The 27,999-nt window shown below is 39.1% G+C and overlaps 1 protein-coding gene across 2 annotated transcripts; it reads left to right on the plus strand.

Annotated features, from left to right (window-relative positions):
- On the plus strand, positions 1-27,329 carry PRPF3 (pre-mRNA processing factor 3). Of its 2 annotated transcripts, none has more exons than XM_081307021.1 (16): positions 1-136; positions 2,361-2,550; positions 3,818-3,948; positions 6,004-6,150; positions 8,554-8,637; positions 8,827-9,047; positions 10,357-10,663; positions 11,253-11,419; positions 13,238-13,317; positions 15,994-16,137; positions 17,988-18,087; positions 18,258-18,371; positions 19,991-20,109; positions 20,391-20,474; positions 22,739-22,800; positions 26,966-27,329. In XM_081307021.1, exons 2-16 carry the CDS (start codon positions 2,406-2,408, stop codon positions 27,110-27,112), a joined length of 2,052 nt encoding a protein of 683 aa, XP_081163147.1. In that variant the 5' UTR covers positions 1-136; positions 2,361-2,405; the 3' UTR covers positions 27,113-27,329. The 2 variants fall into 2 exon arrangements, with proteins under 2 accessions (XP_081163147.1, XP_081163148.1); XM_081307022.1 differs by lacking the exon at positions 1-136 and adding an exon at positions 201-624.
- Positions 27,330-27,999: the final 670 nt, after the last annotated feature.

The following is a 27,999-nucleotide window of genomic DNA, read 5'->3' on the forward strand; positions in this document are numbered from 1 at the left end:
CCTCCCAGGTCACGTGCGGGGGAACCTCAGCGTGGCGGCGGCCGTGTCGGTGGCGACGGCAGGCCGGAGGGCGGTCAGACGGTTTCCGGTTCCGGTGTAACGTTCGGGCTCCGTCTCAGGGGCTGAAGTTTGTGAGGTGAGTAGTGGCCCCGGGCCCAGGGAAGGTGTCCTTCGGTCGGAGCGACTGGGGCCCGGGCTGGGTCCAGGGGGAAGAGCCAGGCGCGAGAGTTGAGCGGGAAGCAGCTGAGGGAAGAGCGGTCCGCAGGAGGCGGCGCTGGAATGGGATTGCGGGGAGGGAAGGGCGGGGGCGGGAAGGGGACAGCTCCGAGCTGAGGAGTTGGGGTGGAGCGTGGTGGGTACCCGGCCCGTGAGGCAGAGAAGAGACGTAGAAAAGCGGGGCTTCAGGGGATCTGGAACTGGAGCTAGACGAGGAAGGAATCCCAAGGAGATAGGATTCTGGTACCTGCCCATTCAGAGCTCCCTGCCCCATTCTCGTAGCCGGCTCCCCACCGCCTTGCAGCTGGGATGAACCCCGTGGTTAACGACAAAGCTGGTGACTGTGGGGAACTTTTTTTTGGCCCATTGACTGTTTATTTTGCTCATCACCTCATGGAGGATTGAGTGGTATGCATTTGTTAGTATCTGGTAACAGGGGCACTTCGTTTATTGCTTTGGGTTTTCGAGTTGCCTGTGATTCCTAGCCTGCGAGTCAGTTCTAGTGGGCTAGAGGTCGTCAAGGCAAGGATTCTGGTGTGTGTTGTTCATTGTTGTATGTGTCCTCAGTACCCAGCAAGTACTCTGCTTGTGTTTAGTAGTTACTTGAATTAAGTATGATGTAGCTGTGGCAGTTGTCCTCATTTTCTAAGATGAATAAACTGAGACTCAAATGTATTAATTTCTTTGCCTAATGCTTGTAAATGGTGTATAATCTCAGTGTCCCAACTGCTCAGTGACCTCTTTTCAGTGATTTTGGTGCCTGGAGTGCTTATGAACCCTTTTTGGTGCTAGTATAGGCTTCTTTGAACAATGCACATTTACTTTGCTTTTTAAATTAAATTTTAAAATTTAATTTAATTAATTTATTTTTTAGTTGTAGATGGACACAATGCCTTTATTTTATTTGTATGTGGTGCTGAGGATTGAACCCAGTGCTTTCCACATGCTAGGAGAGCACTCTACCACTGAGCTACAGCCCTACGTGAACAATGCACATTTAATAAGTAGAAATTGATATGCAGTACTGCTCTCTCATGGTGGGATAATAGAACCACCGTAAATTACTCATGTGATTTGTCACTTAGGCACAAAATCTTCCTTAATTTCATGACTTTAATCTGCTTTGTTCAGATATGCTAAAATTAAATTCACTATTTGGCAGCATATATTATAGAGGGTACACTTACCAAGAATGTAGAAATTAGTCAGAATGTATCTTTTAGAAGATGACTTAAAACATCTTGAAAGATGGATTTTCAGATCATACTATAATGGCAGTGTTATAAAGAAGTTAGCTTACAAATTGAGGTCGGTGTAGTTTATAGACTGTCGTAATCATTATGCAGAAAATTAGGAAGTTCTCTGTGCTTGTGAGGATATTTGAGATTTAGGGAGGAAATCAAATGTAAACATGAATAATGTTGAAATTTTATATGAAGTTGCATTAAGTAATAAAGATTTATTGTGGAGAGTCTTTTTTTATATTGTTTTCTCTGCTGAGCTAAAAAAATAAAAAGATAAAAATGGAAAGGAAGAGAGTCCAAATGAGGGTATTCTTTTCTGAACTGAGAGGTTATGCTCAAGTCAGCTGACAGACCCTATAAAATATGATACACAATTGTCTGTGTCTCGAATTGTGACAGAACATTCTTAAGATTAGGAGACTTAATACAGGATGAGTGACCAGGATAAATCCTCCCTTGTTTGCATCCTTAGAAGAGAGAAAATCCATAGGTCAGGGCTAGGTTCAGGAATGCTCATTTGGAAATAGAAAAGCTTACCTCTGGATGGACTTGTTAGCTTTGTTTTAATGTTACATGTTTGTCTAGTCCTTTATATGATAGGGTCAAAAAAAGAAGCTAGAACTCATTTCTTGAACTAAGTGTTTCCAGAGTTTATTCCATAGATGTTATTGATGCACTGATGTCGAGTTAAGGATAAAAATCAAATGGAACCCATTTCCTTGTGTTTTCTTCTTCACATGTGTATAGTTTTTAGGGAGAATGTTTGCCTTCAAATGAAAATGGAGAAACCAAGGGATTGAGGGCTGGGGGGGGGGGGCATTTCTGATTTATAAACCACTGCCCTGGATTGCTTAGTTTTTTCCTATTCTCTAATTTAACTCTTTCTTGATTTCTTTTTAGGTGTAATATTGAGTCCTATTTGAGCTATTGTTGTTTTCCTGAAAAATGGCACTGTCTAAGAGGGAGCTGGATGAGCTAAAACCATGGATAGAGAAGACGGTGAAGAGGGTACTGGGTTTTTCAGAGCCCACAGTTGTCACAGCAGCATTGAACTGTGTGGGGAAGGGCATGGACAAGAAGAAGGCAGCTGGTATGTACTATTCTAACTCTTTTGACTTAATATGGATAACCCCGAAATTCTTTCTGTTACGAATATCTAAAGAAAGAGAGGTCAGACCACATCTTATGTTCTCTTGCTTTGTAGTGGAAATAACTTAAAATTAAATTTTTTCTGTTTTTTTTTTTGTTTGTTTGTTTGTTTGTTTTTTGAGGGGGGCGCCTATCTTGAATCTCAGACTGACTCCCTTTTGACTATCATACTGAGTCACCTAACATAGATTTACTTAGAAAATATGCCAGACAGGTATGTTCAGATTCAGATTGCTATCTCAATATATGGAAGTTTTTAAGAAATACATGAAAAATGTTCATGGAGATTGATTTGTTAATGGTAATCTACAGTTTACTATTTGGGGAAAGTTAGGATGATTATTCATCTGAAAATTTTCTCTTGGGAATAACTGAGGACTAAGCCTGATGGTGCTTTATCTCTGAGCTACATCCCTAGCCTTTTTGAATTTTTAACTTTGAAACAGGGTCTTGCCGAAACTGGTCTCAAACTTGCAATCTTTCTGCCTCAGTAACTAGGATTACAGGTGTGCTGCTGCACTTAGCTTCATCTTAAGCTTTGATGCTCACCTTTAACAGATTACTCTGGCTGTGTTACTTCCTACTCCAAAAAATTATAGCTGTATTTTTACCTCAGATGGTAGAATCATTCAGTGTAACAGAATTTATGGGGATCCTACAAAGAACTTTAAAAAACATCTCCCTCCTGATGAGCATGGTGGTGTACACCTGTAATCCCAGTGACTTAGGAGGCTGAGGCAGGAGGATCACAAGTTCAAAGCTAGCCTTAGCAACCTAGCAAAACCCTGTCTCACCAAAAAAAAAAAAACTGGGGATGTGGCTCCATTGTTAAGTGCCCCGGTGTTACTTGGGAGGTTGAGGTAAGAAGACTGCATGCAAATTTAAGGCCCACGTGGGCAATTTAGTGAGCCCTTGTCTCAAAATAAAAAAGAAAAAGGAGTTGGGATGTAGCTGAGTGGCAGAGTGCCACTGGGTTCAATACCCAGTACTGCAAAAAATGAATAAATGAATACATAGATATGAAAAAAGAGAAAATATTAACCTTGTGCAGTAATGGAGGATTTCTTGAGCCCAGGAGTTTGAGAACCACCTGGGCAACATAGTGAGAACCCTATTTCAAAAAAAAAGTCCAGTGCTTTTATGTTATTTGCTTAGTATTAGATTGTACTCTTACCTTCTCAATTCTGTCACTTCTTTTTTCCTTTCAGACCATCTGAAACCTTTTCTTGATGATTCTACTCTTCGCTTTGTGGACAAACTGTTTGAAGCTGTGGAGGAAGGTCGAAGCTCTAGGCATTCTAAGTCTAGCAGTGATAGGAGCAGAAAACGCGAGCTAAAGGTAGGTTACAGTTCACTATCTAATGAGCTCAGGAGTGTTCTGAATGATGACAAAGTTGCTGGACTTACTTGGGTCACACATTGATATCCACTATTACTTAGAGAGGTCTTTAGACTAACGTAGAGGAGGTGAGTTGTTGTCACCATCTTTGTGATGATGAACTACCTAAGTTCATTTGAAATATTCCAAAGAAACAATTGATAGCTTTGTCCTTTTCGTGTCCAGTTAGGAATTTTGGTTCTCACGTCTCCCTAGGTTTATCCTGTACATCCCCTCACCCCGTGCTTTACTATTACCTATGAATTGATTGCTCTAAGGTTTTATGTCTTTGATTTATTTGAAGTCTATAAGTTGCTTTAGAATGTGACTCCACTGCTACCTGAACTGTAGACCTCATTGTTTCTTTATTGAGTTTTCTCTGCAGTGTGTTTGCATATAATATACCTAAAAATAGCTAGTATATATTATGTTCTTGAGTGTTTAGTATTTGCCGTATAGCATATTGCAGGTCATCTGGCCACGTGAATGGGGTCCTAATAGGGCCGGCAATATTGCAATAATACTACACATTTTATTCTGTAGTTGCTGCTTTGTCATGGCCTTTTTTTCAATATTATCAGTGTCGGGGAACTGATCTATCTCATTTCCCTCGGGCAGCCAGTATCTCTATTTCATTTCCCTTTGTCTGTTTCTCTTTGGGGTGAAAAAAAGTGTTTGTGTGACTCCCATTATACCTTCCAAAGTGCTTCTAATACCTTCACTATCCCATTTGCTTTTCCTGAGACAAAGAGTTGACAAGCACTGTCTGCTTGGCCAGACTTGGAACAAAGAAAAATAGAAATTCTTGTGCCTTTTGTTTTAGAGCTTTGTAGGGTGATCACATGAATGAGAGATAGTTCTTGTTGTAAAACCAAAAAAGCTGCAATTTCAAAAAGGGTGAGAGGTACAATAAAATACAGTCACAGATTATAAAATATGAATAGTAGTTTTATGGAAATTTTAGGGTAAGTTATAGAATTTCAGACTATGTTGAACTTTGTTATGTTTAAGGGGAAATGATTAATATACAATATATATATATAGATTCTTGCAGTGAAGATTGTATTATGATAGGGCATACCACTATGTAAGTGCTGAGGCCATATTATAAATGAAGTGACTCCATGGGGTGGGAAGAATAAAATTGGTTTCTCAAAGGATGTGGCTAGATAGCCATGGGATATGGGTCCCATTTTTGGTCCATTCAAGTCCCCACTCCACACAATATATTATGGGAGAGTCCTTTTTCTTGAACTGTAGGAGTTCCAGGAAGCGCTCGCCCCTGGCTGAGGATATGTCCTTGCAAAACACGAGCCCTCCTAGTGAAGAGGGGATGTCACCCAAAGCCTACCACCGGTGTGTACATTTGCTTTTTCCCATTGTCCCTTCCAGTTGGCCACTCTTGGTCCTGTTAAATTCACCTTGCAAATTAGTCAACATATTTAAGTTCCCATTGTTTGATGAGAACAAAGTGTTATTGGGGAATACTGAAAAAGAAAGTTCCTCTCCTAGAAGAGCTTAGACCATACTTGGGAGAAAATACCACCATTGAAAGACCTAACACTTGGCAAACAGAGTATTAGCAATGTAATTTAACCTAATATAAACCAAGCTCTTAAATGCTAAGAGAATGTGAAACAAAAGTTTGATCAGAGTGGGATAAGGTTATAATGAGGAAAACTTCCTGAAGGAGGTGAGTTTAGGCAGGATTTGGAACAGGGGTTTTAGAAAAGTTGAAGGAGAATCTAACAGATGTGGGCAGTAGCATTTGTGAAGGCCTTGAGATGGGAACATGGGGATGAAATTTGCTTGGCTGGAGTAAGAGAATGATGAAGTTGGGTGAAATGATCCACTTGGTGGAGAGTCTAGAAGGCCCTGCTTCTGGCAAGTAGTTATTTGCAAGGTTGCGTCATATTCCCCTGGGAAAAGCCAAAAATGCTGGTAGGGGCTAGGATGATTCTTTGCTTCTCCTGATGGGAAGGGATACAATTCTTCTTTCATCTTGGGTTTCTTTAGGAGGTGTTTGGTGATGATTCTGAGATCTCCAAGGAATCATCTGGAGTAAAGAAGCGACGAATACCCCGCTTTGAGGAGGTAGAAGAGGAGCCAGAGGTGATCCCTGGGCCTCCTTCGGAGAGCCCTGGAATGCTAACTAAACTCCAGGTTAGTTACTAGGGACTAGAAGCAAAGTGATTGAATGAGTTGATCTTAATTGAATTAGTGTTTAGCATTTGGGGAAGGTTTTTTTTTAATTCTTTTTTTAGTTGTAGATGGATACAATATCTTTATTTTTATTTGTTTATTTTCTGTGGTGCTGGGGATAGAACCCAGGGCTTCATGCATGCAAGGCAAGAGCTCTACCACTGAGCTACAACCCCAGCCCCATTTGGGGAAGTTTTATTTCCTGCTTGATATTTTAGCATTTCTTGGTTTAACCCAGGGTTTTCTAATTAAGGATTATTGAAATTGTATTTACTAGGGGCTGGGGATGTGGCTCAAGCGGTAGCGTGCTCTTTTGGCATGCGTGTGGCCCTGGTTCGATCCTCAGCACCACACACAAACAAACATGTTGTGTCCACCGAAAACTAAAATAAATAAATAAATAAATAAATAAATAAATAAATAAATTCTCTCTTAAAAAAAAAGAAAGAAATTGTATTTACTGAGCACCTACTATGTATCAAACAATGTGTATCATATACATTTTTTTACCCAATCATCTACCTCATCAAGTCATTGGGAAAATTGAATGAAATGATCAGAACTTAGCTAGATAGCAGAGGAGAATAATTTTAAAATACACAAAGAAAATATAATCTATTTATAAAAATTTTAAGTTAATTTTATATTTTTTTCAGTAAAAACCTTTTTTTTTTTTTTTTTTTTTTTGGTGGTTTGATTGAACCCAGGGCCTTATGCATGCAAGGCAAGCACTCTATCAACTGAGTTATGTCCCCATCCCAAGCATGTGTATTTTTAAAATGGGCACTGTTAACAGTTTTTTTGTACTGAAGATTATACCCAGCGGTGCTTAAATGCAGAGCCCTGTCCCCAGTCCTTTTTATTTTTTATTTTGAGACCGGGTCTTGCTAAGTTGCTTAGAGCCTTACCAAGTTGCTAAGGCTGGTCTTGAACTTTCAATTCTCCTGTCTGAGCCTCCTGAGTCACTGTGATTACAAGTGAGTTTCACAAGGTCTTGCAAAGTTGCTGCGGATGGCCTAGAACTTGAGGTGCCTTGCCTCATTCTCTCAAGTCTCTAGGATTACAAGAATTCAGTACCCTCATGTAATTTTTTTGAAGTACGCGAACTGTGTAAATATATCACCTACTGACAAAAGTGTTAAAAACTAATTTAAAAGAATAATATCTTGGAGCAGCCAGGTGCAGTTGCATAGGCCTGTAATCCCAGCAACTCTGGAGGCTAAGACAGGAGGATTACAAGTTTGAGGCAAGCCTCAGCAACTTTATAATATAGACTCTGTTTCAAAATTTTAAAAAATGAAAATAGGCTGGGAATGTAGCTTAGGGTAGAGTGCCCTTGGGTTTAGCCCGCATATTAGAGGGGGTTGAAAGGGGAATATCGTGAAGCAACTTGAAAGAAGGCCCCCCTTTTTAAAAAATTTTTATTGGTTATTGATGGACCTTTATTTATTTATATGTGGTGCTGAGAATTGAACCTAGTGCCTCACACATGCTAGGCAAGCACTCTACCACTAAGCCACAGCCACAGCCCAAAAGAAGGCCCTATGTGGAAAATCAGAGAGGAGTTATATTAAGCCCTATGTTCTTAAGGCTTATCATTCTGAAGTTCTTTAGGACAGGATAAGGAGTTTATGAAGGCTAAAGAACAAATCTTTGCACCATCATCTATAGTTACCTGACTTTGGAATTCAAGGATTTTTTAAACAATTGAAATATAATTTGTATGCATTTTGTTAGGATATTTGTATGCATTGTTTACATTTTCATAATAGTCTTGAAAGGTTAATATTATTTTTTCACCCTTTTTGACACTTGGGAGCTTTAGAAGTTAAGTACCTTGTCCAGGGTAACACAGGCAGTAAGTGGCAGAATTAAGATAATTACTCAGATTTGTCTGAGCCTTAATCATCAAGGTATGTAATAAGTCAGTTCTGCCCTGGGAGAAAAGTTGAAAAATTGTAGTGCTCACCTGTCTAGTTTTGTCTTTATTAAATTTTTTAGTCTAGTTGGGCCTGTTGGAAAACATGTATAATCCCAGCAACTCAGGAGGCTGAGACAGGAGGATTTCATGTTCAAAGCCAGCCTCAGTGAGGCCCTGAGCAACTTACAAGACCCTGTCTCAAAATAAAATAAAAAAGGGCTGGCTATGTGGCTCAGTGGTTAAGCTCCCCTGGGTTCAATCCCTGGTACCAAAAATAAATAAATGATAATTTTTCTAGTCTGTGGTAAAGACAGAATATGGTAGAGTCATTCAGAAACTTTAAGGTTTCTAGATCTGAACACTTTTTTGGATTTAGGAACCTGTGTGGGAGAAATAAAACAGAAAAATTAATACTTTTCAATTTTTCCTTCTCTGGAGAGCAGATCAAACAGATGATGGAGGCAGCAACACGACAAATCGAGGAGAGGAAAAAACAGCTGAGCTTCATTAGCCCTCCTGCACCTCAGGTATTATTCCCAGATTACTCTGAAAAGAATCATCTTTATCACAGAATTTCTTGCCATCCATTCAAATGAAAATCCAAAACGTTCCACTCCACAATCATCTGCCGTAATCTGGCAAGGTATGTGTATGTGTGTCTTTCTGCCTATCTCAATCCCTATTCTTTTTTTTTTTTTTTTTTTTCTATCTCACAGCCAAAGACTCCTTCTTCTTCCCAACCAGAACGTCTGCCAATTGGCAACACCATTCAGCCATCCCAGGCTGCTACTTTCATGAATGATGCCATTGAGAAGGCAAGGAAAGCAGCTGAGCTACAAGCCCGAATCCAAGCCCAGCTGGCACTGAAGCCAGGGCTCATTGGCAATGCCAACATGGTGGGCCTGGCTAATCTCCATGCCATGGGCATTGCTCCTCCGTGAGTATATATTTCATAAAATCCCTTGTCATTTCTGAAGTTTGAGAAGAAATAAATACTTTTGAATATCATTGAGTCTTTTTCCAAAGAACCTAAAATAATTTCTTAGTTTCATCTGCCCCACGTGTACTGGGGATTGAACACAGGGGCTCTCTATGTTATGTTATTTTTGTACGGAGTGAACCCAGGGCCACTGAACCTCATCCCCAACCCTTACTATGTTTTCTTTTAACACAGTGTCTTGCTAAATTGCTTAGGGCTTCACTAAATTGCTAAGGCTGGCCTTGAATTTGTGATCCTCCTGCCTTAGCCTACTGAGTTGCTGGGATTGCAGGTGTGTGCCAGCTCTTTTTATTTTCATTTTGAGGCAGAGTCTCGGTGCATTGCTACTTAAGGCCTCACTGAGGCTGGTTTCAAATTTACAATCCTCCTGATTCAGCTTCCTATGTTGCTGGCACGTGCCACTGAACCTGGCATGTTTCTGGATTTTTAACTCTGTTAGCCACTGAATTGCATTGAGTGAGACCTAATCTTAGGTTCTCTACAACTGAACAAAGATGTTAGACTTAGCTGGATGTTGTGGCACACACCTGTAATCCCAGCAGCTTGGGGGGGGGGGCTGAGGCAAGAGGATCTTAAGTACAAGGACAACCTGGGCAGTTTAGTGAAGCCCAAAGCAACTCAGTGAGACCCTGTCTGTTTCTAAATAAAATACAAAAAAGAGCTTGGGATGTGGCTTGGTGTTAAGCAACCCTGTGTTTAATCCCTGGTACCAAAAAAAGAAAAAGATATTAGACTTTAGTTTTAGCATTTGTGATTGGTCTGGCATCCCATGACTGACTCTTGTTTAGTTTTATCAAGGTGTTTTGTTTGTTTTTTGCATTGCTTGGTGATCAAAACTGGGGCCTTGTATGGCAAGTGTTCTACCACTGAGTATATCAGCTCCAGTTTGATGTTTTTAATTTTTCTTTTCCTTTTTGTGGTGCTAGGGATCAAACCCAGGGCCTTGCACTTACTAGTCAAGAGCTCTAGTGCTGAGCAGTCTCCCAACCCCTTTTGGGACAGCATCTCATTCAGTTGCCCCAGTTGGCCTTAAACTTGCACTCCTATTGTCCCAGCCTCCCTAGTAGTTACAGGTGTGCGTTAGTGTACCTGACCAGTTTGATGTTTTTAAACCAGAGTTTATTATTTCCTGATAGGATTATGCTCCCTAGAATTATTTTACCTAGTTGTCTTTATTGGGTTTTGCTTTGTTTTATTTTGTTTGCCTTAATATTCCAGCTCTATTTCTTTGTGGGATATTTTTCAGGAAAGTAGAGTTAAAAGATCAAACTAAACCTACACCACTGATCCTAGATGAGCAAGGTCGCACTGTAGATGCAACTGGCAAGGAGATTGAGCTGACACACCGCATGCCTACCCTTAAGGCCAATATTCGTGCTGTGAAGAGGGAACAGTTTAAGCAACAGCTAAAAGAAAAGCCATCAGAAGACATGGAGTCCAATACTTTTTTTGACCCCCGAGTTTCAATTGCCCCTTCCCAACGCCAAAGACGAACATTTAAATTTCATGACAAGGGCAAATTTGAGAAGATTGCTCAACGATTACGGACCAAGGTATCTAACTTAGAGTATAACAGACTTTAGAAGTTAGGAAGCTGATGCAAAGGAAAATAAGTTCTTTCATTATGGGAAATTGAACAGATAGGTAATTTGAAGCAATAAGTAACTTTAAATACCATATTCCTGGAATACTTGATTTTTAGCTGATTTCTCTTTCTAGTTAGTTTGTACATAGATGGAAATAATATTGAGTCTGAAAATTTTCACATGCAGCTGCCAGTAGAGGGAAGCAATTCAAAGGTCTCTGAGTGACTGAGGAAGTCTAGCCTGGTGTTAAAATTTGCTACATATAATTTCCACAACTAGAGAGTTGAATGGAATATATTTTCAAGTAGTTTTGCCTTTCCTTTTTTGTGTTCTCAAAGTGAGGTTTTCATATGATCCCATGTCTGCATATCTGCTGGAGGCCTACACTGTGAGATAGAGGTGAGATGTATTTAAATGAATTAAAGGGTAAAGCAGAACAACTCTTTTTTTCTTTCAGATATTATGAATCCAATGTGTTAGATGTAGAGAGTTAACAAGAGGTGCCTTAAATGTGGCTCCAGTTTATCTTCCTTATCTTGGTTTATCTTGTCTTTAGGCTCAACTGGAGAAGCTACAGGCAGAGATTTCACAGGCTGCTCGAAAAACAGGCATCCATACTTCAACTAGGCTCGCCCTCATTGCTCCTAAGAAAGAGCTAAAGGAAGGCGATATTCCTGAAATTGAGTGGTGGGACTCATACATCATCCCCAATGGCTTCGACCTGTGAGTTTGTTAATTAATACCTTTTAATAACGCTCTAGTTTTTTTTTTAATTTTTAATTTTTCTTAAAAATTATTTTAGGACATTGATGGACCTTTATTTTATTCATTTATTTATATGCGGTGCTGAGAATCAAATCCAGTGCCTCACACATGCTAGGCAAGCGCTCTACCACTGAGCCACAACCCCAGCCCTCAAGGCTATAGTTTTAATGGGAAAAATGGTAGATATTAAATAAAATTGTTAAATCTAAGGGAAGTAGATAACTGTACAAAAGCTCATATGTTTTTAAACAATATGGGTTATTTTTAAGCTTTTTGTTAGTGTAGCAGAATTAGGGACACAAATAAACTATAAAAACAAATTGGCAAAAATTTTTCTTTTTTTTTTTTAAGTGGTGCTAGAGACTGAACCCAGTACCTATTTGTTTTTGTTACACATCCTTATTTGGTTTTAGCATATTTTTCTTTTCTTTTTTCTGTAAAGTAGCAGGAGTCAAAGCTCTGGTGAGGATTTTATTATGTTTTGCTTTGGTTTTTGTTTGACTAAATTTTCTTTTTTTTTTCACATTTTTTTATTGGTGCATCTTAGTTGTACATATTATTATCACATTTAATTACATTTTTTAAACTACATATTTTTTTTTAAGGTGGACACAATATCTTTATTTTTTATCTTTATGTGGCTGAGGATCAAACTCAGTGCCTCATGCATGCTAGCTGAGAGCGCTCTACCACTGAGCCACAACCCCAGCCCTTAAACTACATATTCTAAGTATCACCCCTGGAATTGAGCCTAGGGGTGCTTAACTAAGGAGTTATATCCCCAACTTTTTTTTTTTTTAATTTTTAAATTTTTAGATAGGGTCCAAGTTACTCAGGACCTTGCTAAGTTGCTGAGGCTGGCTTTGAACTTGCAGTCCTCATATCTCAGCCTCCCAATCCGTTCGGATTACAGGTATACATCACCACACCTGGCTGGTTTTACATTTAAAAAATTTTTTTGGTCCTAGGGAATGAACCTAAGGGCCCTCAACCACTGATCCACAGCCCTTTTTAGTTTTTATTTTGGCACAGGGTCTCAAATTAAAGTTACTTAAGGCCTTGCTAAGTTGTTGAGGCTGGCTTTAAACTTGAGATCCCTTGCCTCAGCCTTTGGAGCCATGGGGATTAGAAGCATGGGCCATTGTGCCGGGCTGTTATTACATTTCTTAAAGATCCAATTGTAGGGCTGGGGTTGTAGTTCAGTGTTAGAGCACCTGCCTAGCATGTGTGAGGCACTGGGTTTGAGCCTCAGCACCACATAAAAATAAATAAATAAAATAAAGATATTGTGTCCATCTACAACTAAGAATATTTAAAAAAAGATCCAGTTGTAGAACACAACAACAATTCTTAGTTGCTGGTACAGTTAATGATAAATAAAATTTTATTAATGCATTTGGACAACTTTATATCTACTCCATCATTTTGATATATGGCTTTAAAAGACTGTGTTTTGGCCTTTTCCTACTCTTCCCTTGTCAACCACCATCTCAAGTATTTATTATTACTAATGAGAGAATGTGGTATCTATTTAGGGGTGTTAGGCTACAAAAAAGATTGAGAATGACTGGTTTGGAGAGAACTTCTAGCCTTACTGGGACTTGGGTTTCTCATACTGAAAATAATGTATAATCTAATTACATATTATAGATGTATAACGTTAAAAGCTAGAACACATAATAGAAAATGAAATTTTTCTTTGTGTCTCTGAGAGTCCCTTTCTTGGCATCCTCTCTACCCACATATCCTGTTATCTTTTTTTTACTCCAATTTTAGTACAGAGGAAAATCCGAAGAGAGAAGATTATTTTGGAATCACAAATCTTGTTGAACATCCAGCCCAGCTCAATCCTCCAGGTAATGAGTTGATTATTCAACCAAGGCATTATCCAACAGAACTTTATGCAGCAGTGATGGACTTGTTCTGCATCTCTGATAATATTTACTATCCACGTACGTGTGTGTGTGTTTTGGTATCAGGGATTGAACCCAAGGGTACTACTGAGCCATATCCCCATGCCTTTTTTGTACTTTTTTTTTGCGGGGGGGGGGGGATTTTGTACTGGGGATTGAACTCGGCAACACTCAACCACTGAGCCACATCCCCAGCCCTACTTTGTATTTTATTTAGAGACAGGGTCTCACTGAGTTGCTTAGTTCATTGCCATTCCTGAGGCTGCTTTGAACTTGCGATCCACTTTTCTTAGCTCCCGAGCCACAGGGATTACAGGTATGCACACCGCACCCTGCTCTTTTTTTAATATTTTATTTAGAAACAGGGTCTTGCTGGGTTGCTTAGGACTTGGCTAAATTGCTGTGGTTGGCTTTGAACTCCCAGTCCTCCTGCCTCAGCCTCCTGAGCCACTGGGATTATAGGTGTGTGCTACCATGCCTGACACATGATTATTGAGCACTTGAACATTGAATTGCACTAGTGTAGTTGAGGACCTTGGTTTTTTATTTTATTTAATTTTAATTAAATAGTAGAGGTGACTAGTAGCTACCATATTAGACATGTAGCATTGAGGCCCAGTCTGTAGATGGCCTCACTGATGTATATTACAAGTTGGACTTTTGCAATAGTGGTAAACGGTAACTCCAGTCTTGTACACTACCAATGTATTCCTGATCATCTTTAATCTTTGTCTTCAGTCTTTTTTTATTTCCTATTCTTTGTTGTTTCCTTTCCCCACCCCCACCATTTTAGGGATTGAACCCAAGGGTGCTTCACCTCTGAACTATATCTCCAACCCTATTTATTTTTTATTTTGAGACAGGGTCTCCCTAAGTTCCTGAGGGTCTTGCTCTATTGCTGAGACTAACTTCAAATTTGTAATCCTCTTGCCTTAGCCTCCTGAGTCACTGGGATTATAGGAGTGTGCCACTGTGCTTGGCTCATTCTTTTTCTTTTTGTACCAAAAGTTTATTGGCTCAGTCAAAAGAGAGGTTTTAGTTGTGGCTGCATTTTTGTATTTTTACCAAGCTGAATGCCTTGGGTAAATCACTAAGTACATTGGAAATTTCCTTTTGTATGTAGAGATCTCAAAAGTTATATGGATCTAAACAATTTTAACACTCTTCATCAGACTTGAGATGAACCAAGGAAATATCCTAATTGGTAAATTTCACTTGACAGTATCTCCCAGTAAGAAAAATAGATTGAGACCTTTAGATACAGTTGGAATATCCCTTATCTGAAAGGCTTGGGACCAGAGTGTTTCATATTTCAGAGTTTTTCAGATTTTGAAGTATTTGCAGATTTTATTAGTGCTGATGATGCTTAAAGAGTTTTGGAATTTTTTTTTTTTTTTTTTTTTTTTTTTTTGGTGCTGGAGATTGAACGCAAGGTCTTGTGCATGCAAGGCAAGCGCTCTACCAACTGAGCTATATCCCCAGCCCAAGAGTTTTGGATTTTGAAGCATGGTAGAATTGGTATTTTCAGCTTAGTGGCATTCAACCTGTAATATAGTTACTTATTTTTATTTTACCAGATTCTGTTTACCTTTAAATAGTGTAAATCATTAGAAGAATGTGGGTTTTGTTTCGTTTTAGTACAGGGGATAGATTGCAGTGACATTTTACCCCTGGAATATATTCCCATCTCTCTCTCTTTTTAGTTGTAGTTGGAAGCATACTTTTTTTTTTTTAGAGAGAGAAATTTTTTTTTAAAGAGAGAAAGAATTTTTAATATTTATTTATTTATTTTACTTTTCGGCGGACACAACATCTTTGTTTGTATGTGGTGCTGAGGATCGAACCCGGGCCACACACATGCCAGGCGAGCTCACCACTGCTTAAGCCACATCCCCAGTCACATACCTTTATTTATTTAATATCTTAATTTTATTTATTTATTTTTATGTGATGCTGAGGATGGAACCCAGGGCCTCACCTGCGCTCTACCACTGAGCCACAACCCCAGGACCCCTCATCTCTTTTGTTGTTGTTTGTTTGCTTGTTTTTTAAGAGACAAGGTCTCTCTTAAGTTGCCCAGGGTGGCCTTGAATTTGCAATCCTTCTGCTTCTACTTCCTGAGTTGCTGGGATTACAGACCTGTCACTATGCCCAACTAGTTTTTGTTTTAAATTATTGTGTAGACTTGCGTTATGAATTCAGTGCATTCTTACCATATGCTGTGACTTTAAAATTATGAATTTTATCATCTCAGCCAGTAGTTTCAAATCACATTCCATGGAAACATCGAGGTGTAGGAGGTGGGATCTAAGTAGAATTCTAGATACCTTTCACTTACCCCAAATCCTCACCAAGAGGAACTAGAACTGCTTTAATTTTTTTATTTTTTGTATTTGCTACATTTCATTTGGTGAAAGGGTTTAACTGCTTAAAGAAAAACGACTTAGAACACTATTTATGAAAGATGAGAATCCATTTCTAAAATGTAACCATGCTGTTCCCTATCACAACTTACAAACAACTAATGATAACTCAGCTAAATATCCTTTGAAAGTGATTGGTATTTACCTAAGTGACCCTAATATTCTTATTGCTTTGGTATGCTTATTTCTCTGATAGTTGACAATGACACACCAGTTACTCTGGGGGTGTATCTCACCAAGAAGGAACAGAAGAAGCTGCGGAGGCAAACAAGGAGGGAAGCACAGAAAGAACTCCAAGAGAAAGTCCGGCTGGGCCTGATGCCTCCTCCAGAACCCAAAGGTACATGTCTTAGCCCTGCCTATTAAAAAGGGTGGCAGATTTATCTCTTTATTTCTAGAGAACCTTAACATCTCTTTTTGAGTGCTTTCTATTTCTCAGAATCATTCTTGGGTTCTTTCCTTGAATTCCTACCATCTTCTTTGTTTATTTTGTTTTTGGTACTGGAGATTGAACTCAGAGGTGCTTTATCATGGAGGTACATCCCCAGCTGGGGATATAGCTCAGTTGGTAGAGTGCTTGCCTCACATGCACAAGGCCCTGGGTTCAATCCCTAGCACCACCAAAAAAAAAAAAAAAAAGAGGTACATCCCCAGCTCTTTTAATTTTTTATTTTGAGACAGGGTCTTGCCGAATTGCTGATGGTCTTGCTAAGTGGCTGAGGCTAGCCTTGAATTTGGGATCTTCCTTCCTCAGCCTCCTGAGTCCCTGGGATAACAGGCATATACCATTGCACCTGTCTGTCTTGTCTTTTCTTCTTTTTCTTCTTTTTTTTTTTTTTTAATATTTATTTTTTAGCTTTGGGTGGACACAATATATTTATTTTTATGTGGTGTTGAAGATCAAACCCAGCGCCCCGCACATGCCAGGCAAGCATGCTACGGCTTGAGCCACATCCCCAGCCCATATCTTTTCTTTTTTAAAAATTTTTTTTGTAGTTGTAGATGGACAATATGCCTTTATTTTGTTTGTTCATTTTTATTTTGTGCTAAGGATTGAACTCGGTGCCTCATGCATGCTAGGCAAGCGCTCTGCCACTGAGCTACAACTCCAGCCCCTATCTATCTTTTCTTATTAAGACAAGTCAGGGGCTGGGGTCATAGATTAGTGGTAGATTGCTTACCTAACACGTGAGGCACTGGGTTCAATTCTTAGCACCACATAAAAATAAATAAAATAAAGGTTAAATTCTTAGAAAAGAAAAGAAAAAGACAGGTCAAAACATTCATGATAGAGGTCACTTATTGGCTATATTAACACTCTGATTTTCCTGGAAAAATATACTAGTGTTGAAATTCGCTAAGGTAGTAGTTGTAGTGTTTGCATGGACTTTTACATAAAATTTAATATTTTAATTTTTAAAATGAAAATTTGGTATAAGAAAATTCACCCTTGTAGTTACCATTATCATTCAGTTAATATTTTGAATGAGCACTGGTATATATAGGATTTCCTGTTTTAGATACTATAAGAGCAAAAAATACCAAAGAAATTAAATTTATTGTTTCTTTTTTCGGTACTGAGGATTGAACCCAGGACCTTTTTTTTTTTTTTTTTTTTTTTTTTTTAGAGAGTGAGAGAGGAGAGAGGGAGAGAGAGAGAGAATTTTTAATATTTATTTCTTAGTTCTCGGCGGACACAACATCTTTGTTGGTATGTGGTGCTGAGGATCGAACCCGGGCCGCACGCATGCCAGGCGAGCGCGCTACCGCTTGAGCCACATCCCAGCCCCCCAGGACCTTTTATATGCTAGGCAAGCACTCTACCACTGAGCCACATCCCCAGCTGTTTATTTTTTTAATTTTGAGATAATTTCCTAAGTTGCCCAGGCTGGCCTGGAACTTGTGATCTTCCTGCCTTTGCCTTATGAGTAGCTACAATTACAGAAGTACACGTTGTGCCCAGCTGCTTGTCTTTCTTAACATAAATGCATACCGATTTTTCAGAATAATTGTGTGAACTGTGAAAACAGTTAATTGGTGGGATTTTCAAAATAGGAGTTATTGGAGGGGGTGATTTTTTTGAGCAGAGATTTAATAGAAGTAACAATATCAATTGATAGAAAAGATAACAGGTTATTCCAGCAAGAGAACTAATTTAGGAGATTAATTGCTGTCCTCTCTCCACTGCAGTGAGAATTTCTAATTTGATGCGAGTATTAGGGACAGAAGCTGTTCAAGACCCCACAAAGGTAGAAGCCCACGTCAGAGCTCAGATGGCAAAAAGACAGAAGTAAGTGCCATGGGATTGGGTGGAAACCCAGGGCGAGTGCCTTTTCCAAACTTTTGGGGGATCCATATTTGGAGGGAGGGGAGAGTCCTCTGTTGCTCTCTCTTTCTCTTAGCCCTGCCTCTGGTCTTCAATGCCTTTCTCACTTGTGGATGTCCTTCCTGTCACGACAGAGCGCATGAAGAGGCCAACGCTGCCCGAAAGCTTACAGCAGAACAGAGAAAGGTCAAGAAAATTAAAAAGCTTAAAGAAGACATTTCACAGGGGGTACACATATCTGTATATAGGTAGGTGTCCATAGTAGGCCGTCCTTCCATCTAGTGCACAAGACAGAGTCATTGTGGCCTAAAGTATACCCTGTACCACTTCCTACTCTGGCTTAATAACCCTAGTGTGAATCAAGAGCTTGTCATTCTTTTCCAGTGGAGAATTAAATATTTCTTTTTTTTGTTGTTGTTTGTTTTTTTTTAAAGAGAGAGTGAGAGAGGAAAGAGAGAGAGAGAGAATTTTTAATATTTATTTTTTAGTTCTCGGCGGACACAACATCTTTGTTGGTATGTGGTGCTGAGGATCGAACCCGGGCCGCACGCATGCCAGGCGAGCGCGCTACCGCTTGAGCCACAACCCCAGCCCCTTAAATATTTCTTATTTGTTGTTGTTATCTAATTTTTCCTCATCTCAAGTCTTCTTAGTTAACCAACATTTATTTTGAATAATGAATGAATGAATATACTTGTTCAGGCCAAGTTGTTAAGTAAAAATTGTTTGTTCTTGTGAAGTGTAAAATATCATATTTCTTCAAAACGCATTAATATTTCTTTCCTTAGCAATTTTTTTTTTTTTGGGTAAATATTCTTATTTGTAGATGGACACAATACCCTTATTTTGTTTATTATGTGGTCTAAGGATCAAACCCTGTGCCTCACGTGTGCTAGGCAAGTGGCCTACCACTGAGCCCCAGCCCCAGCCCCTTAGCAATCAACTTTATTCTGAGTATTGCAGTAATCCTTTTATCCTCACTCCAAAATGAATTTGTATGTTGTAGGTATTTTTCTACCTGTTGATTTATTGTTTTCATTTTATTATTTTATCCTTCTATTTATTAAATGTACTTATTTTTTTAAACTATATACTTTTTATCATAAACGTGGTACATTATTTAAAAAGTAGTGGATGCTTATTAAGATAAAAATATTCTAACAATACAGAAGGGCACTTAATGTAAAGGTTCTCTCCCTCTTCTTTGATCTCTTAGGTCTACTTTTTTTTTTTTTTTTAAGGACTATTCTTTATAGGTAATTGTTACCTAACAGTTTTTCCTGCCCTCTAGAAAATTTTTATGCTTACATAGTGACTACATTTTAGGCATCTACAAAAGAATTTGTAGCTGGGTGTGCTAGCGCATGCCTATAATCCCAGCGGCGCAGGAGGCTGAGACATAGGATTGGGAGTTGAAAACCAGCCTCAGCAACTTAGCAAGGCCCCAAGCAACTCAGTTAGATCCTGTCTCTAAATAAAATGTAAAAGAGGGCTGGGGATGTGGCTCAGTTGTTAAGCACCTCTGGGTTCAGTTCCCTGGTATCAAAAAAAAAAAAAAAAAAAAGGAGCAGAAGAGGAAGAAGAAGAAGAATTTGTAGATCTTTACACCATCACCCAGAAGTTTATAAATATTTTTGGGTGATAGTATATCCTTCTAAACAATTCATTATAGAGTAAATTTTGATTAACTGCTGTTTGTTGTAAATTGTACACTTTGCAGAAATATTAGAAAATGGAAATATGTTTGTTCAAGAGATCTTTGTTTTTAGAGAGAGAACCATTTTGGATTCATCTGTTTGTTTGCCATTCCATTCAGGTAGCTACTGTTGCTAAAATTGAAGACATAACTAAGCTTTCCCTCCTCCAGAGTTCGAAATTTGAGCAACCCAGCCAAGAAGTTCAAGATTGAGGCCAATGCTGGGCAACTGTACCTGACAGGGGTGGTGGTACTGCACAAGGATGTCAACGTGGTAGTAGTGGAAGGGGGTGAGTCTGAAAAAAATTGAGAGAGACTGTCCCCAGATAACCCTAAGCCTAGAGTGATTAGCATTGTGGGGAAAAGGGAGTAAATAAGGTATTTTAGAACCATACCTGGATATAATATACTGGGCTACTTTTTCTGTGTTTTTTGGAGTAGAAGGCCACAGATGTAGTTCCCGGGATTACTTCAACTACCACATTAATGTCTGAACATTAATGAGCTGAGAGGTTCTTTCTGTCCCATTATTTTCTATGGCTCTGGCAAAATTCTCCTTCTCTGTTTCCAGGCCCCAAGGCTCAGAAGAAGTTTAAGCGTCTAATGCTGCATCGGATAAAGTGGGACGAACAGACATCTAACACAAAGGGAGATGGTGAATGGGGGTTAGAGGGGATAAATTGGGGGTCCTGTGATCTGTGGGAGGTAGGGATGGTGCATCTGTCCATTTATCTTCCTCCTTTCCTGAGAGACTCCGGCTAACAGTATATACAGCGTTCAGGAACTTCAGTAAGATTTATTCAGACTGTGAGCCTGCTAGAAATTATACAATATTTGTTACATGGTCATATGCATGGATATTAAAATTATTTTTCTGCCTGTCCTTTAAGGCTTTTCTATTATCGATGGTTTCCCTGTCTGTCCTGAATCTGCATAGTTGTTACATGAATGTATTTAGTTAGTGAAAAAAATTTTCTGATCATTAAAAGCTTTTTGCTTTGATCAAGATTTTTTTTTAATTTTTTATCTATCTATCTATCTATTTATTTATTTATTGTGGTACTGGGGATTGAACCCAGAGCCTTGGGCATGCAAGGCAAGCACTCTACCAACTGAGCTATAGTCCTACTAAGTAAAGATAAACTTTTTGGTGCAATTATAGCTCAAGGTTAGAGCACTTGCCTAGCATATGCAATGCCCTGGGTTCATCCCTAGCACTACCAAAAAAAAAAAAAAAATCATGCTGTGGTGGCACATATCTTTTTCTTTTTTTATTTTATTTTTCAGTTCTCAGCGGACACAACATCTAGCGGACACAACATCTTTGTGTGCTGAGGATCGAACCTGGGCCACACGCATGCCAGGCGAGCGCGCTACCGGTTGAGCCACATCCCCAGCCCGTGGCACATATCTTTGACCTAGCAATTTGGGGGTCAGAGGCTGGAGGATCACAAGTTTGAGGCCATCCTCAGCACCTTAGATCTATCTCAAAAATTAAAAAGTGGGGCTGGGGATGTGGCACAAGCGGTAGCGCGCTCGCCTGGCATGCGTGCGGCCCGGGTTCGATTCTCATCACCACATACCAACAAAGATGTTGTGTCCGCCGAGAACTAAAAAATAATAAATATTAAAAAAATTCTCTCTCCCCTCTCTCTCTCTCTTTCTCTCTCTCTCTCCCCTCTCTCACTCTGTCTTTAAAAAAAAAAAAAATTAAAAAGTGAAAAGGACTAAGATGTAGCTCAGTGGTAAAGCACCCTGGGTTCAATCTCCAGTACCAAAAATGAAAAGATATTTTTCATTCTTTTGCCCAACTTTTCTATTCATACACACACACACTTGACATTCTCCTAGCCATTATATTTATGTCAGCATTCATTCTTCCCACCTGCATGGGGTGCAAGCCTGTAATCCCAGCAACTCAGGAGGCTGAGGCAGGAGAATCACAAGTTTGATGTTAGTTTCGTCAACTTAGCAAGTCCCAAAACAACTTAGTGGCCTTGTAATGGTTGGGGGTGTGGCTCAGTGGTTAAGTATCCCTGAGTTCAATGCCTAGTATGCATCCCCCTCCCCCCAAAAAATTCATTCTTCCCTTCTTTGAAGACCTGGACCAACTTCTGACGTTTTGGGGTCTTAATATGTTGCCCAGGCTGGTCTTGAACTTTTGTGTCTGAGCAGTCCTCCTGCCTCACCCTTCTGAGTAACTGAGGACTAAACACACCTATCACTGAGCCTGACTGAGAATTCTGCTTTTCTTAACTTTACCTAAGTGTGGTCCTTCTGTACTTTTTCTCCTTAACATATTTAAAGTATACTTTTGCTCTATAATCTATATTCTCTTTAGCAAGTGTTCTTAAGATATTTTCATTTGATGTATCTGCATGCCTCTCCTCCATTAGGCTAAGGAGTCCTTAAAAATACCCTATCAGGAGCCAGGGCTGTGGCTTAGTGATAGAGTACTTGCCTAGCATGTGTGAGGCACTGGGTTTGATCCCTGGCACCACATAAAAATAAAAACTGATACAATAAAGTATTGTGTCCATCTACAACTAAAAAAAAAAAAAAAAAACAACAAAGAAAAAGAATAACCTATCATATAGACATCATCCAAAGCCTAGGACAACTTTTTATTGTTGATTGCTTATCTATTATTTCCTTATTCTTAGTGTCTGGTACAGCTTTTAACACATAGTAGATCCTCAGTAAATGTTTGTTGAATAAAGTCCCTTTCTTCTTGGAGCTTCCATTCTAATATGAGAAAAATAAAAATTAACAGAAAGCAAAACATGATTTCAGTACATGGAAAAAGATGATAATACTTAAGAGAACATGGATAGAGTTGAATATTATTTGTTTAGAATCTAAATCTGTGGTCTCTTGTCATGAGTCTGGAATAAAATTTAGCTACATTGTCTATTCCAGATGATGAAGAATCTGATGAGGAAGCTGTGAAGAAAACCAACAAATGTGTACTAGTCTGGGAGGTAGGTGATCCTTTGTGAAGCATTGAAGTAAAACTTTAGCTAGTTCTGATGGTTAAAGTTATACAAGTGGAACAATGAAATGAAATAAAACTTCTCTGTTTCTTTTTAGAATCTGTCTTTAAACATTTGGAAGCAAATGTTTCCTGATTATATTTTAGTTAAATAATTATGTTTTGAGACATTTATTTAGGAAGTAGATACATTTAAGTGAGAATGGGGGCAGTATCAAAAAAGAGATGCTTTGGGGGTAAAGGTAGGAGTACACATTGATGGGAGAATGTGGGTCATCTTCAGAGTGAGAGATAGCTACATTTTTGTTAAATTAATCAGCATATAGTATATGTTGTCTGGAAAAGTATGGAAAATTTTAGCACCAGGAAAAGTTCTCACTTGAAAGTTGTTTGTTGTTTTTTTGGTACTGGGGATTGAACGTACAGGCACTGCACCACTGAGCTACATCTCCAGCCCTTTCTTTTTTCTTTCATTTTGAGGCAGTATCTCACTCAGTTGCTTAAAGCCTTGCTAAATTATTGATGTTGGCCTCCAATTTGTAATCCTTGTGCCTCAGCTCATTAGTTGCTGGGATTACAACCATTCGCTGCTGTGTTTGGCTCTGAATTGAAAGTTATTTCATAGTTATGAGTATGAGACTCAAAAAGAGGGGAGTGAATTTTGTGTGCGTGTGTATGTACATGTATGTGTGTATATAAATATATATATAATGAAAGAAGTACCCTAGGTTTAAGAATATACAGTTGTGAGCCAGGTATGATGGCACATGCCTATAATCCCAGTGACTTGGGAGACTTGAGACAAGAGGATTGAAAATTCAAGGTCAGCCTCAGCAACTTAGATCCTGTCTCAAAATAAAAATTAAGGGCTTGGGGCTGGGGATGTGGCTCAAGCGGTAGCGCGCTCGCCTGGCATGCGTGCGGCCCGGGTTCGATCCTCAGCACCACATACATACAAAGATGTTGTGTCCGCCAAAAACTAAAAAATAAATATTAAAATTCTCTCTCTCTCTGTCTCTCTCTCTCTTTAAAAAAAAAAAAAAATTAAGGGCTTGGGCTGGGGAAATAGCTCAGTTAGAGTTCCTACCTCGAATGTACAAGGCCTTGGGTTCAACCCTCAATACCACAAAAAAGTGCGGGGGGGGGGGGGCTAGAGATGTTGCTCAGTGGTTAGGCAGCACTGGGTTCAATCTCCTGTACTTGCCGCCCCGCCCCCCTCAAAAAAATATATATATAGTGCTCTGGGTTGGATCTCCAGTATTGTAAAAAACAAACAAACAAAAGTGGGTTTTGCTTATTAGCTAAGCAGTCTGAGCAAGACAATGTTAAATTCTGTTGCCTTGTCTATAAAAATGTGGATATTATTTGCTGTTCTTATCAGGTTTTGTTTTGAGAACCTAATTAGATAATAATCTAAAAATACTTCATAAAATGACCTAAATCCATTTTCAGCAGAACCTTTTAAAGTTTATCCAATTCTTTCAAAGGCTGAGGGTGAAGCTCAGTGATAGAGCACTTACCCAGCATGTGTGTGGGGGCTTGGGTTTGAACTCCAGCACTGGGGAGGGTAGGAGTTGTCAGTTCTTTTATTCATGAACTCTTGTTAGTGAACCATTATTGCTGTTTTCATTTTATTATTTTAGGTTGAGTTATTTTATCTCCACCTATCCCCAAACCAAGGTCTTGCTAATTTGCTCAGGCTGGCCTTGAACTTCTGCCTCAGCCTCATGAGCAGTTGGGATTACAAGCTTGTGCTACCATGCCCAGTTTCATCTTCCATTTATTAAATGTGCTTATTTTTGCTAACTTGTTCTTGATTTTATTTGTTTATTTATTTATTTATTTTGTGGTACTCAGGACCAAATCTAGGACCTTGGCAGGTGTGGTGGTGCACGCCTGTAATCCCAGCAGATCTGGAGGCTGAGGCAGGAGGATCTCAAGTTCACAGCCATCCTCAGCAACTTAATGAGACCCTGTCTCAAAATTTTAAAAGGGCTGGGGATGTGGTTTGATGGTTAAGTACCCTAGGGTTCAATACCTGACACCAAAATGAATGAATGAATGAATGAATTAATTAATGAATAAAGAAAAAACAGGCGCTATCACATGCCAGGCAGGTGCTCTACCACTGAGCTACATCCACAGCCCCAAAAGCAACTATTGTTTTTTTGGCATGGCAGGGGATTACATCCCCAGCTCTGTTTATCAAAAACTTTTTTACTTTTTTTTCCTCCCAGTAATGGGAATGGAACCCAGGGCCTCACACATGCTAGGCAAGCACTCTACCACTGAGCTACATCCCTAGCCCAAGACCACTATTTATAGAAATTGCTATTAACAGTATGTATCCTTATCCCAGACTCTTCAATTAATGCATACAAATTACACTAATCATTTTACCTTTTGTGTGTTACATAAATCCTTACCTGGATATTTAATACCCCAGCCTCCATATCTCTTCCATTTATCTTTGAGAGCCCTCAGAGTCAGAAACAAGTCAAATTCTGTTTTAGCCTCCTTATTGGAGTCTGCCCCCTGAAAACCTCTTTAGGTATCACTTTATAACTGCCATTGCTGCTGGTGCCTTTGCTGAGAATGCTATTTCACCCTGTACTGTGTCTTCCTATTATAGTCTTTGCAAGTTTCCTCTTGTTTCTCCTCTCCCCACCCAACTGCTTCTTGTCTCGGGACCCCAAAGCCTCCTGCATGTATACACAGTTTTCACTAAACCTTATAAAAAGAGTTCTTCCAGACTCTGGCTCTCTAACTCTGTTTTCCTACAGAGGCCCACATCTATTCCTTGAGGCCCACTGAGAAATAAGTTCATCCCAACACACTGTGTATTATCTTTTTTTGTGATGTGCTATTTCAACCAGATATTAGAGCATAGAATCCTTGCTCCTTTAGTCTAAAAACTTAAACCCTGCCAGTCATGGTAGTAGTACACTCCTATAGTCAGTCCCAGAGACTTGGGAGGCTGTGGCAGAAGGATCACAAAGTTCAAGGCCAGCCTGAGCAACTTAATGAGACCCTGTTTCAAAAATAAAAAAAGACTTGGGATATAGCTAAGTGGGAAAGCACTCCTGGGTTCAATTCTCAGTACCACCAGGAAAAAGAAAAAAAGAGAAGCTGTATGAATTCATCTGTATAAATTTAAGAAAACTCATGAATGTCCAAGGGTAGAGATTATAATTGCTTTAACCATAAAATAGCATTCAAGTAGGCACTTTGTGGCACAAATGTTTATTAGGTCTTTTAATAGAGCTTTATATCTGATTTAAATAACAAATTGAGTTCTTTGATATGTGGATGCTAACACAATAAGAGGAGAAAGAATAAGAATTCATTGGCTTAGACAAAGGGGAATGAAGAGAAGGGATAGGGAATGAGAATAGGAAAGAGTAGAATGAATGGGACATAACTTTCCTATGTTCGTATATGAATACACGACCAGTATATTCTACACCATGTACAATTATAAGAACGGGATCCTAAATTATACTCTTTATATGTATAATATGTTAAAAGACACTCTAATGTCATGTATATCTAAATAGAACAAATAGAAAATAAATAAATAAATAATTGAGCTGGGTGTGGTGGTGCAGCCTATAATCCCAGTGACTCCAGAGGCTAAGGCTGGAGGACTATAAGTTGAAGACCAGCTTCAGCAATTTAGCAAAACGCTGTCTCAAAAAAAAAAATGTCTAAAAAGTTGGGGGTCGGGGATGTGGCTCAGTGACTAAACACCCTGGTGTTCAGTGCCAAGTATCTAAATGAATAAATAAAAAAATAACAAATTGCTGATCTGAGAGTATAATTCAGTGGTAGAGGGTTTTCTTGGCATTTATAAGGCCTATGTTGGATTCTCAGCACTGCAAAAAAAAAAAAAAAAAAGTTGTGCTTTTTGTTTTTTTGGTACTTGGGATTGAACTCGGGGGTACTTGACGACTGAGCCACATCCCCAGCTCTAGTTTGTATTTTATTAGAGACAGGGTTTCACTGAGTTGCTTAGCACCTCGCCATTACTGAGGCTGGCATTGAACTTATGATTCTCCTGTCTTAACCTCCCTAGCTGCTGGGATTATAGGCATGTGCTACTGCGCCCAGCTGAGAAACTAGTGTTTTTATTAAAAGGTTTATCTCTTTCCCAGGGTACGGCCAAAGACCGGAGCTTTGGAGAGATGAAATTTAAACAGTGCCCTACAGAGAATATGGCTCGTGAGCATTTCAAAAAGCATGGGGCTGAACACTACTGGGACCTTGCACTAAGTGAATCTGTGTTGGAGTCCACTGACTGAAACTACTGCAAGCCCTTGCCTCTCACCCCACTGGCCTTTGTCTCTTCAGTTCTCTCCCTAATCTTCTTCCCAACCTACTTCCACGTGTGTGTGTGTGATCTCAGAACTGTGCCAAGCAGACATTGGGGCAAAGGGAGAATTCCCTTTCCTAGTCAGCCTGGTAGCTACCCTATATTCCCCTATGTGCATATGATTAAAGAGTTATTTTTAAACTTGGTATGACATTTTTCATGTAATCATAGGTAATAGAGTTTGGGTCTTCAGGTCTTTATTTCCAGACTTGTAGCAATTGCTGTGGAAACGATATTTATCAACAATATTTATGTATATATAATGGGTGATGGATGGATAAATGGATATGTATGTTTAAGTGTAATGGAATGTCTGACCTCATCCTAAAACAAGAGTGATTTCTGGGGCAGAATGAAGCAGGGGAAGTGTTGAGAGTTTAAGGGATAGGAGACGGATAGTGTCCATTCCTTAATCTTTAGTTGATAGGAGTCAAAAGTTAACTCAGGTCTTAGAAATCATTTCCTCAGATAGGTGCATATAATGAGAATGTTAGTTCTGGCTGAAATATAGACTCAGGGAGAATCTAAGGAGGGTAAGTCAGATGGTAAGATGAACTAGGATTCAAGTTTTAGCTCAATTTGTCTCTTATTAATACATTTTCCCCCTTTTTCTTTGTCTCTCTCGCTTTCTCTTTTTTTTTTTTTTTTTTTTTGATGGTATTACATGTTTATTATTTTTTTTCCAGTTTTTTTTTTTTATTGGTTGTTCACAACATTACAAAGCTCTTGACATATCATTCATACATTAGATTGAAGTGGGTTATGAACCCCCAATTTTACCCCAAATGCAGATTGCAGAATCACGTCGGTTACACA

Source organism: Spermophilus citellus (assembly GCF_964194105.1).
Source record: "Spermophilus citellus genome assembly, chromosome: 9".
Lineage (NCBI taxonomy): Eukaryota > Metazoa > Chordata > Mammalia > Rodentia > Sciuridae > Spermophilus > Spermophilus citellus.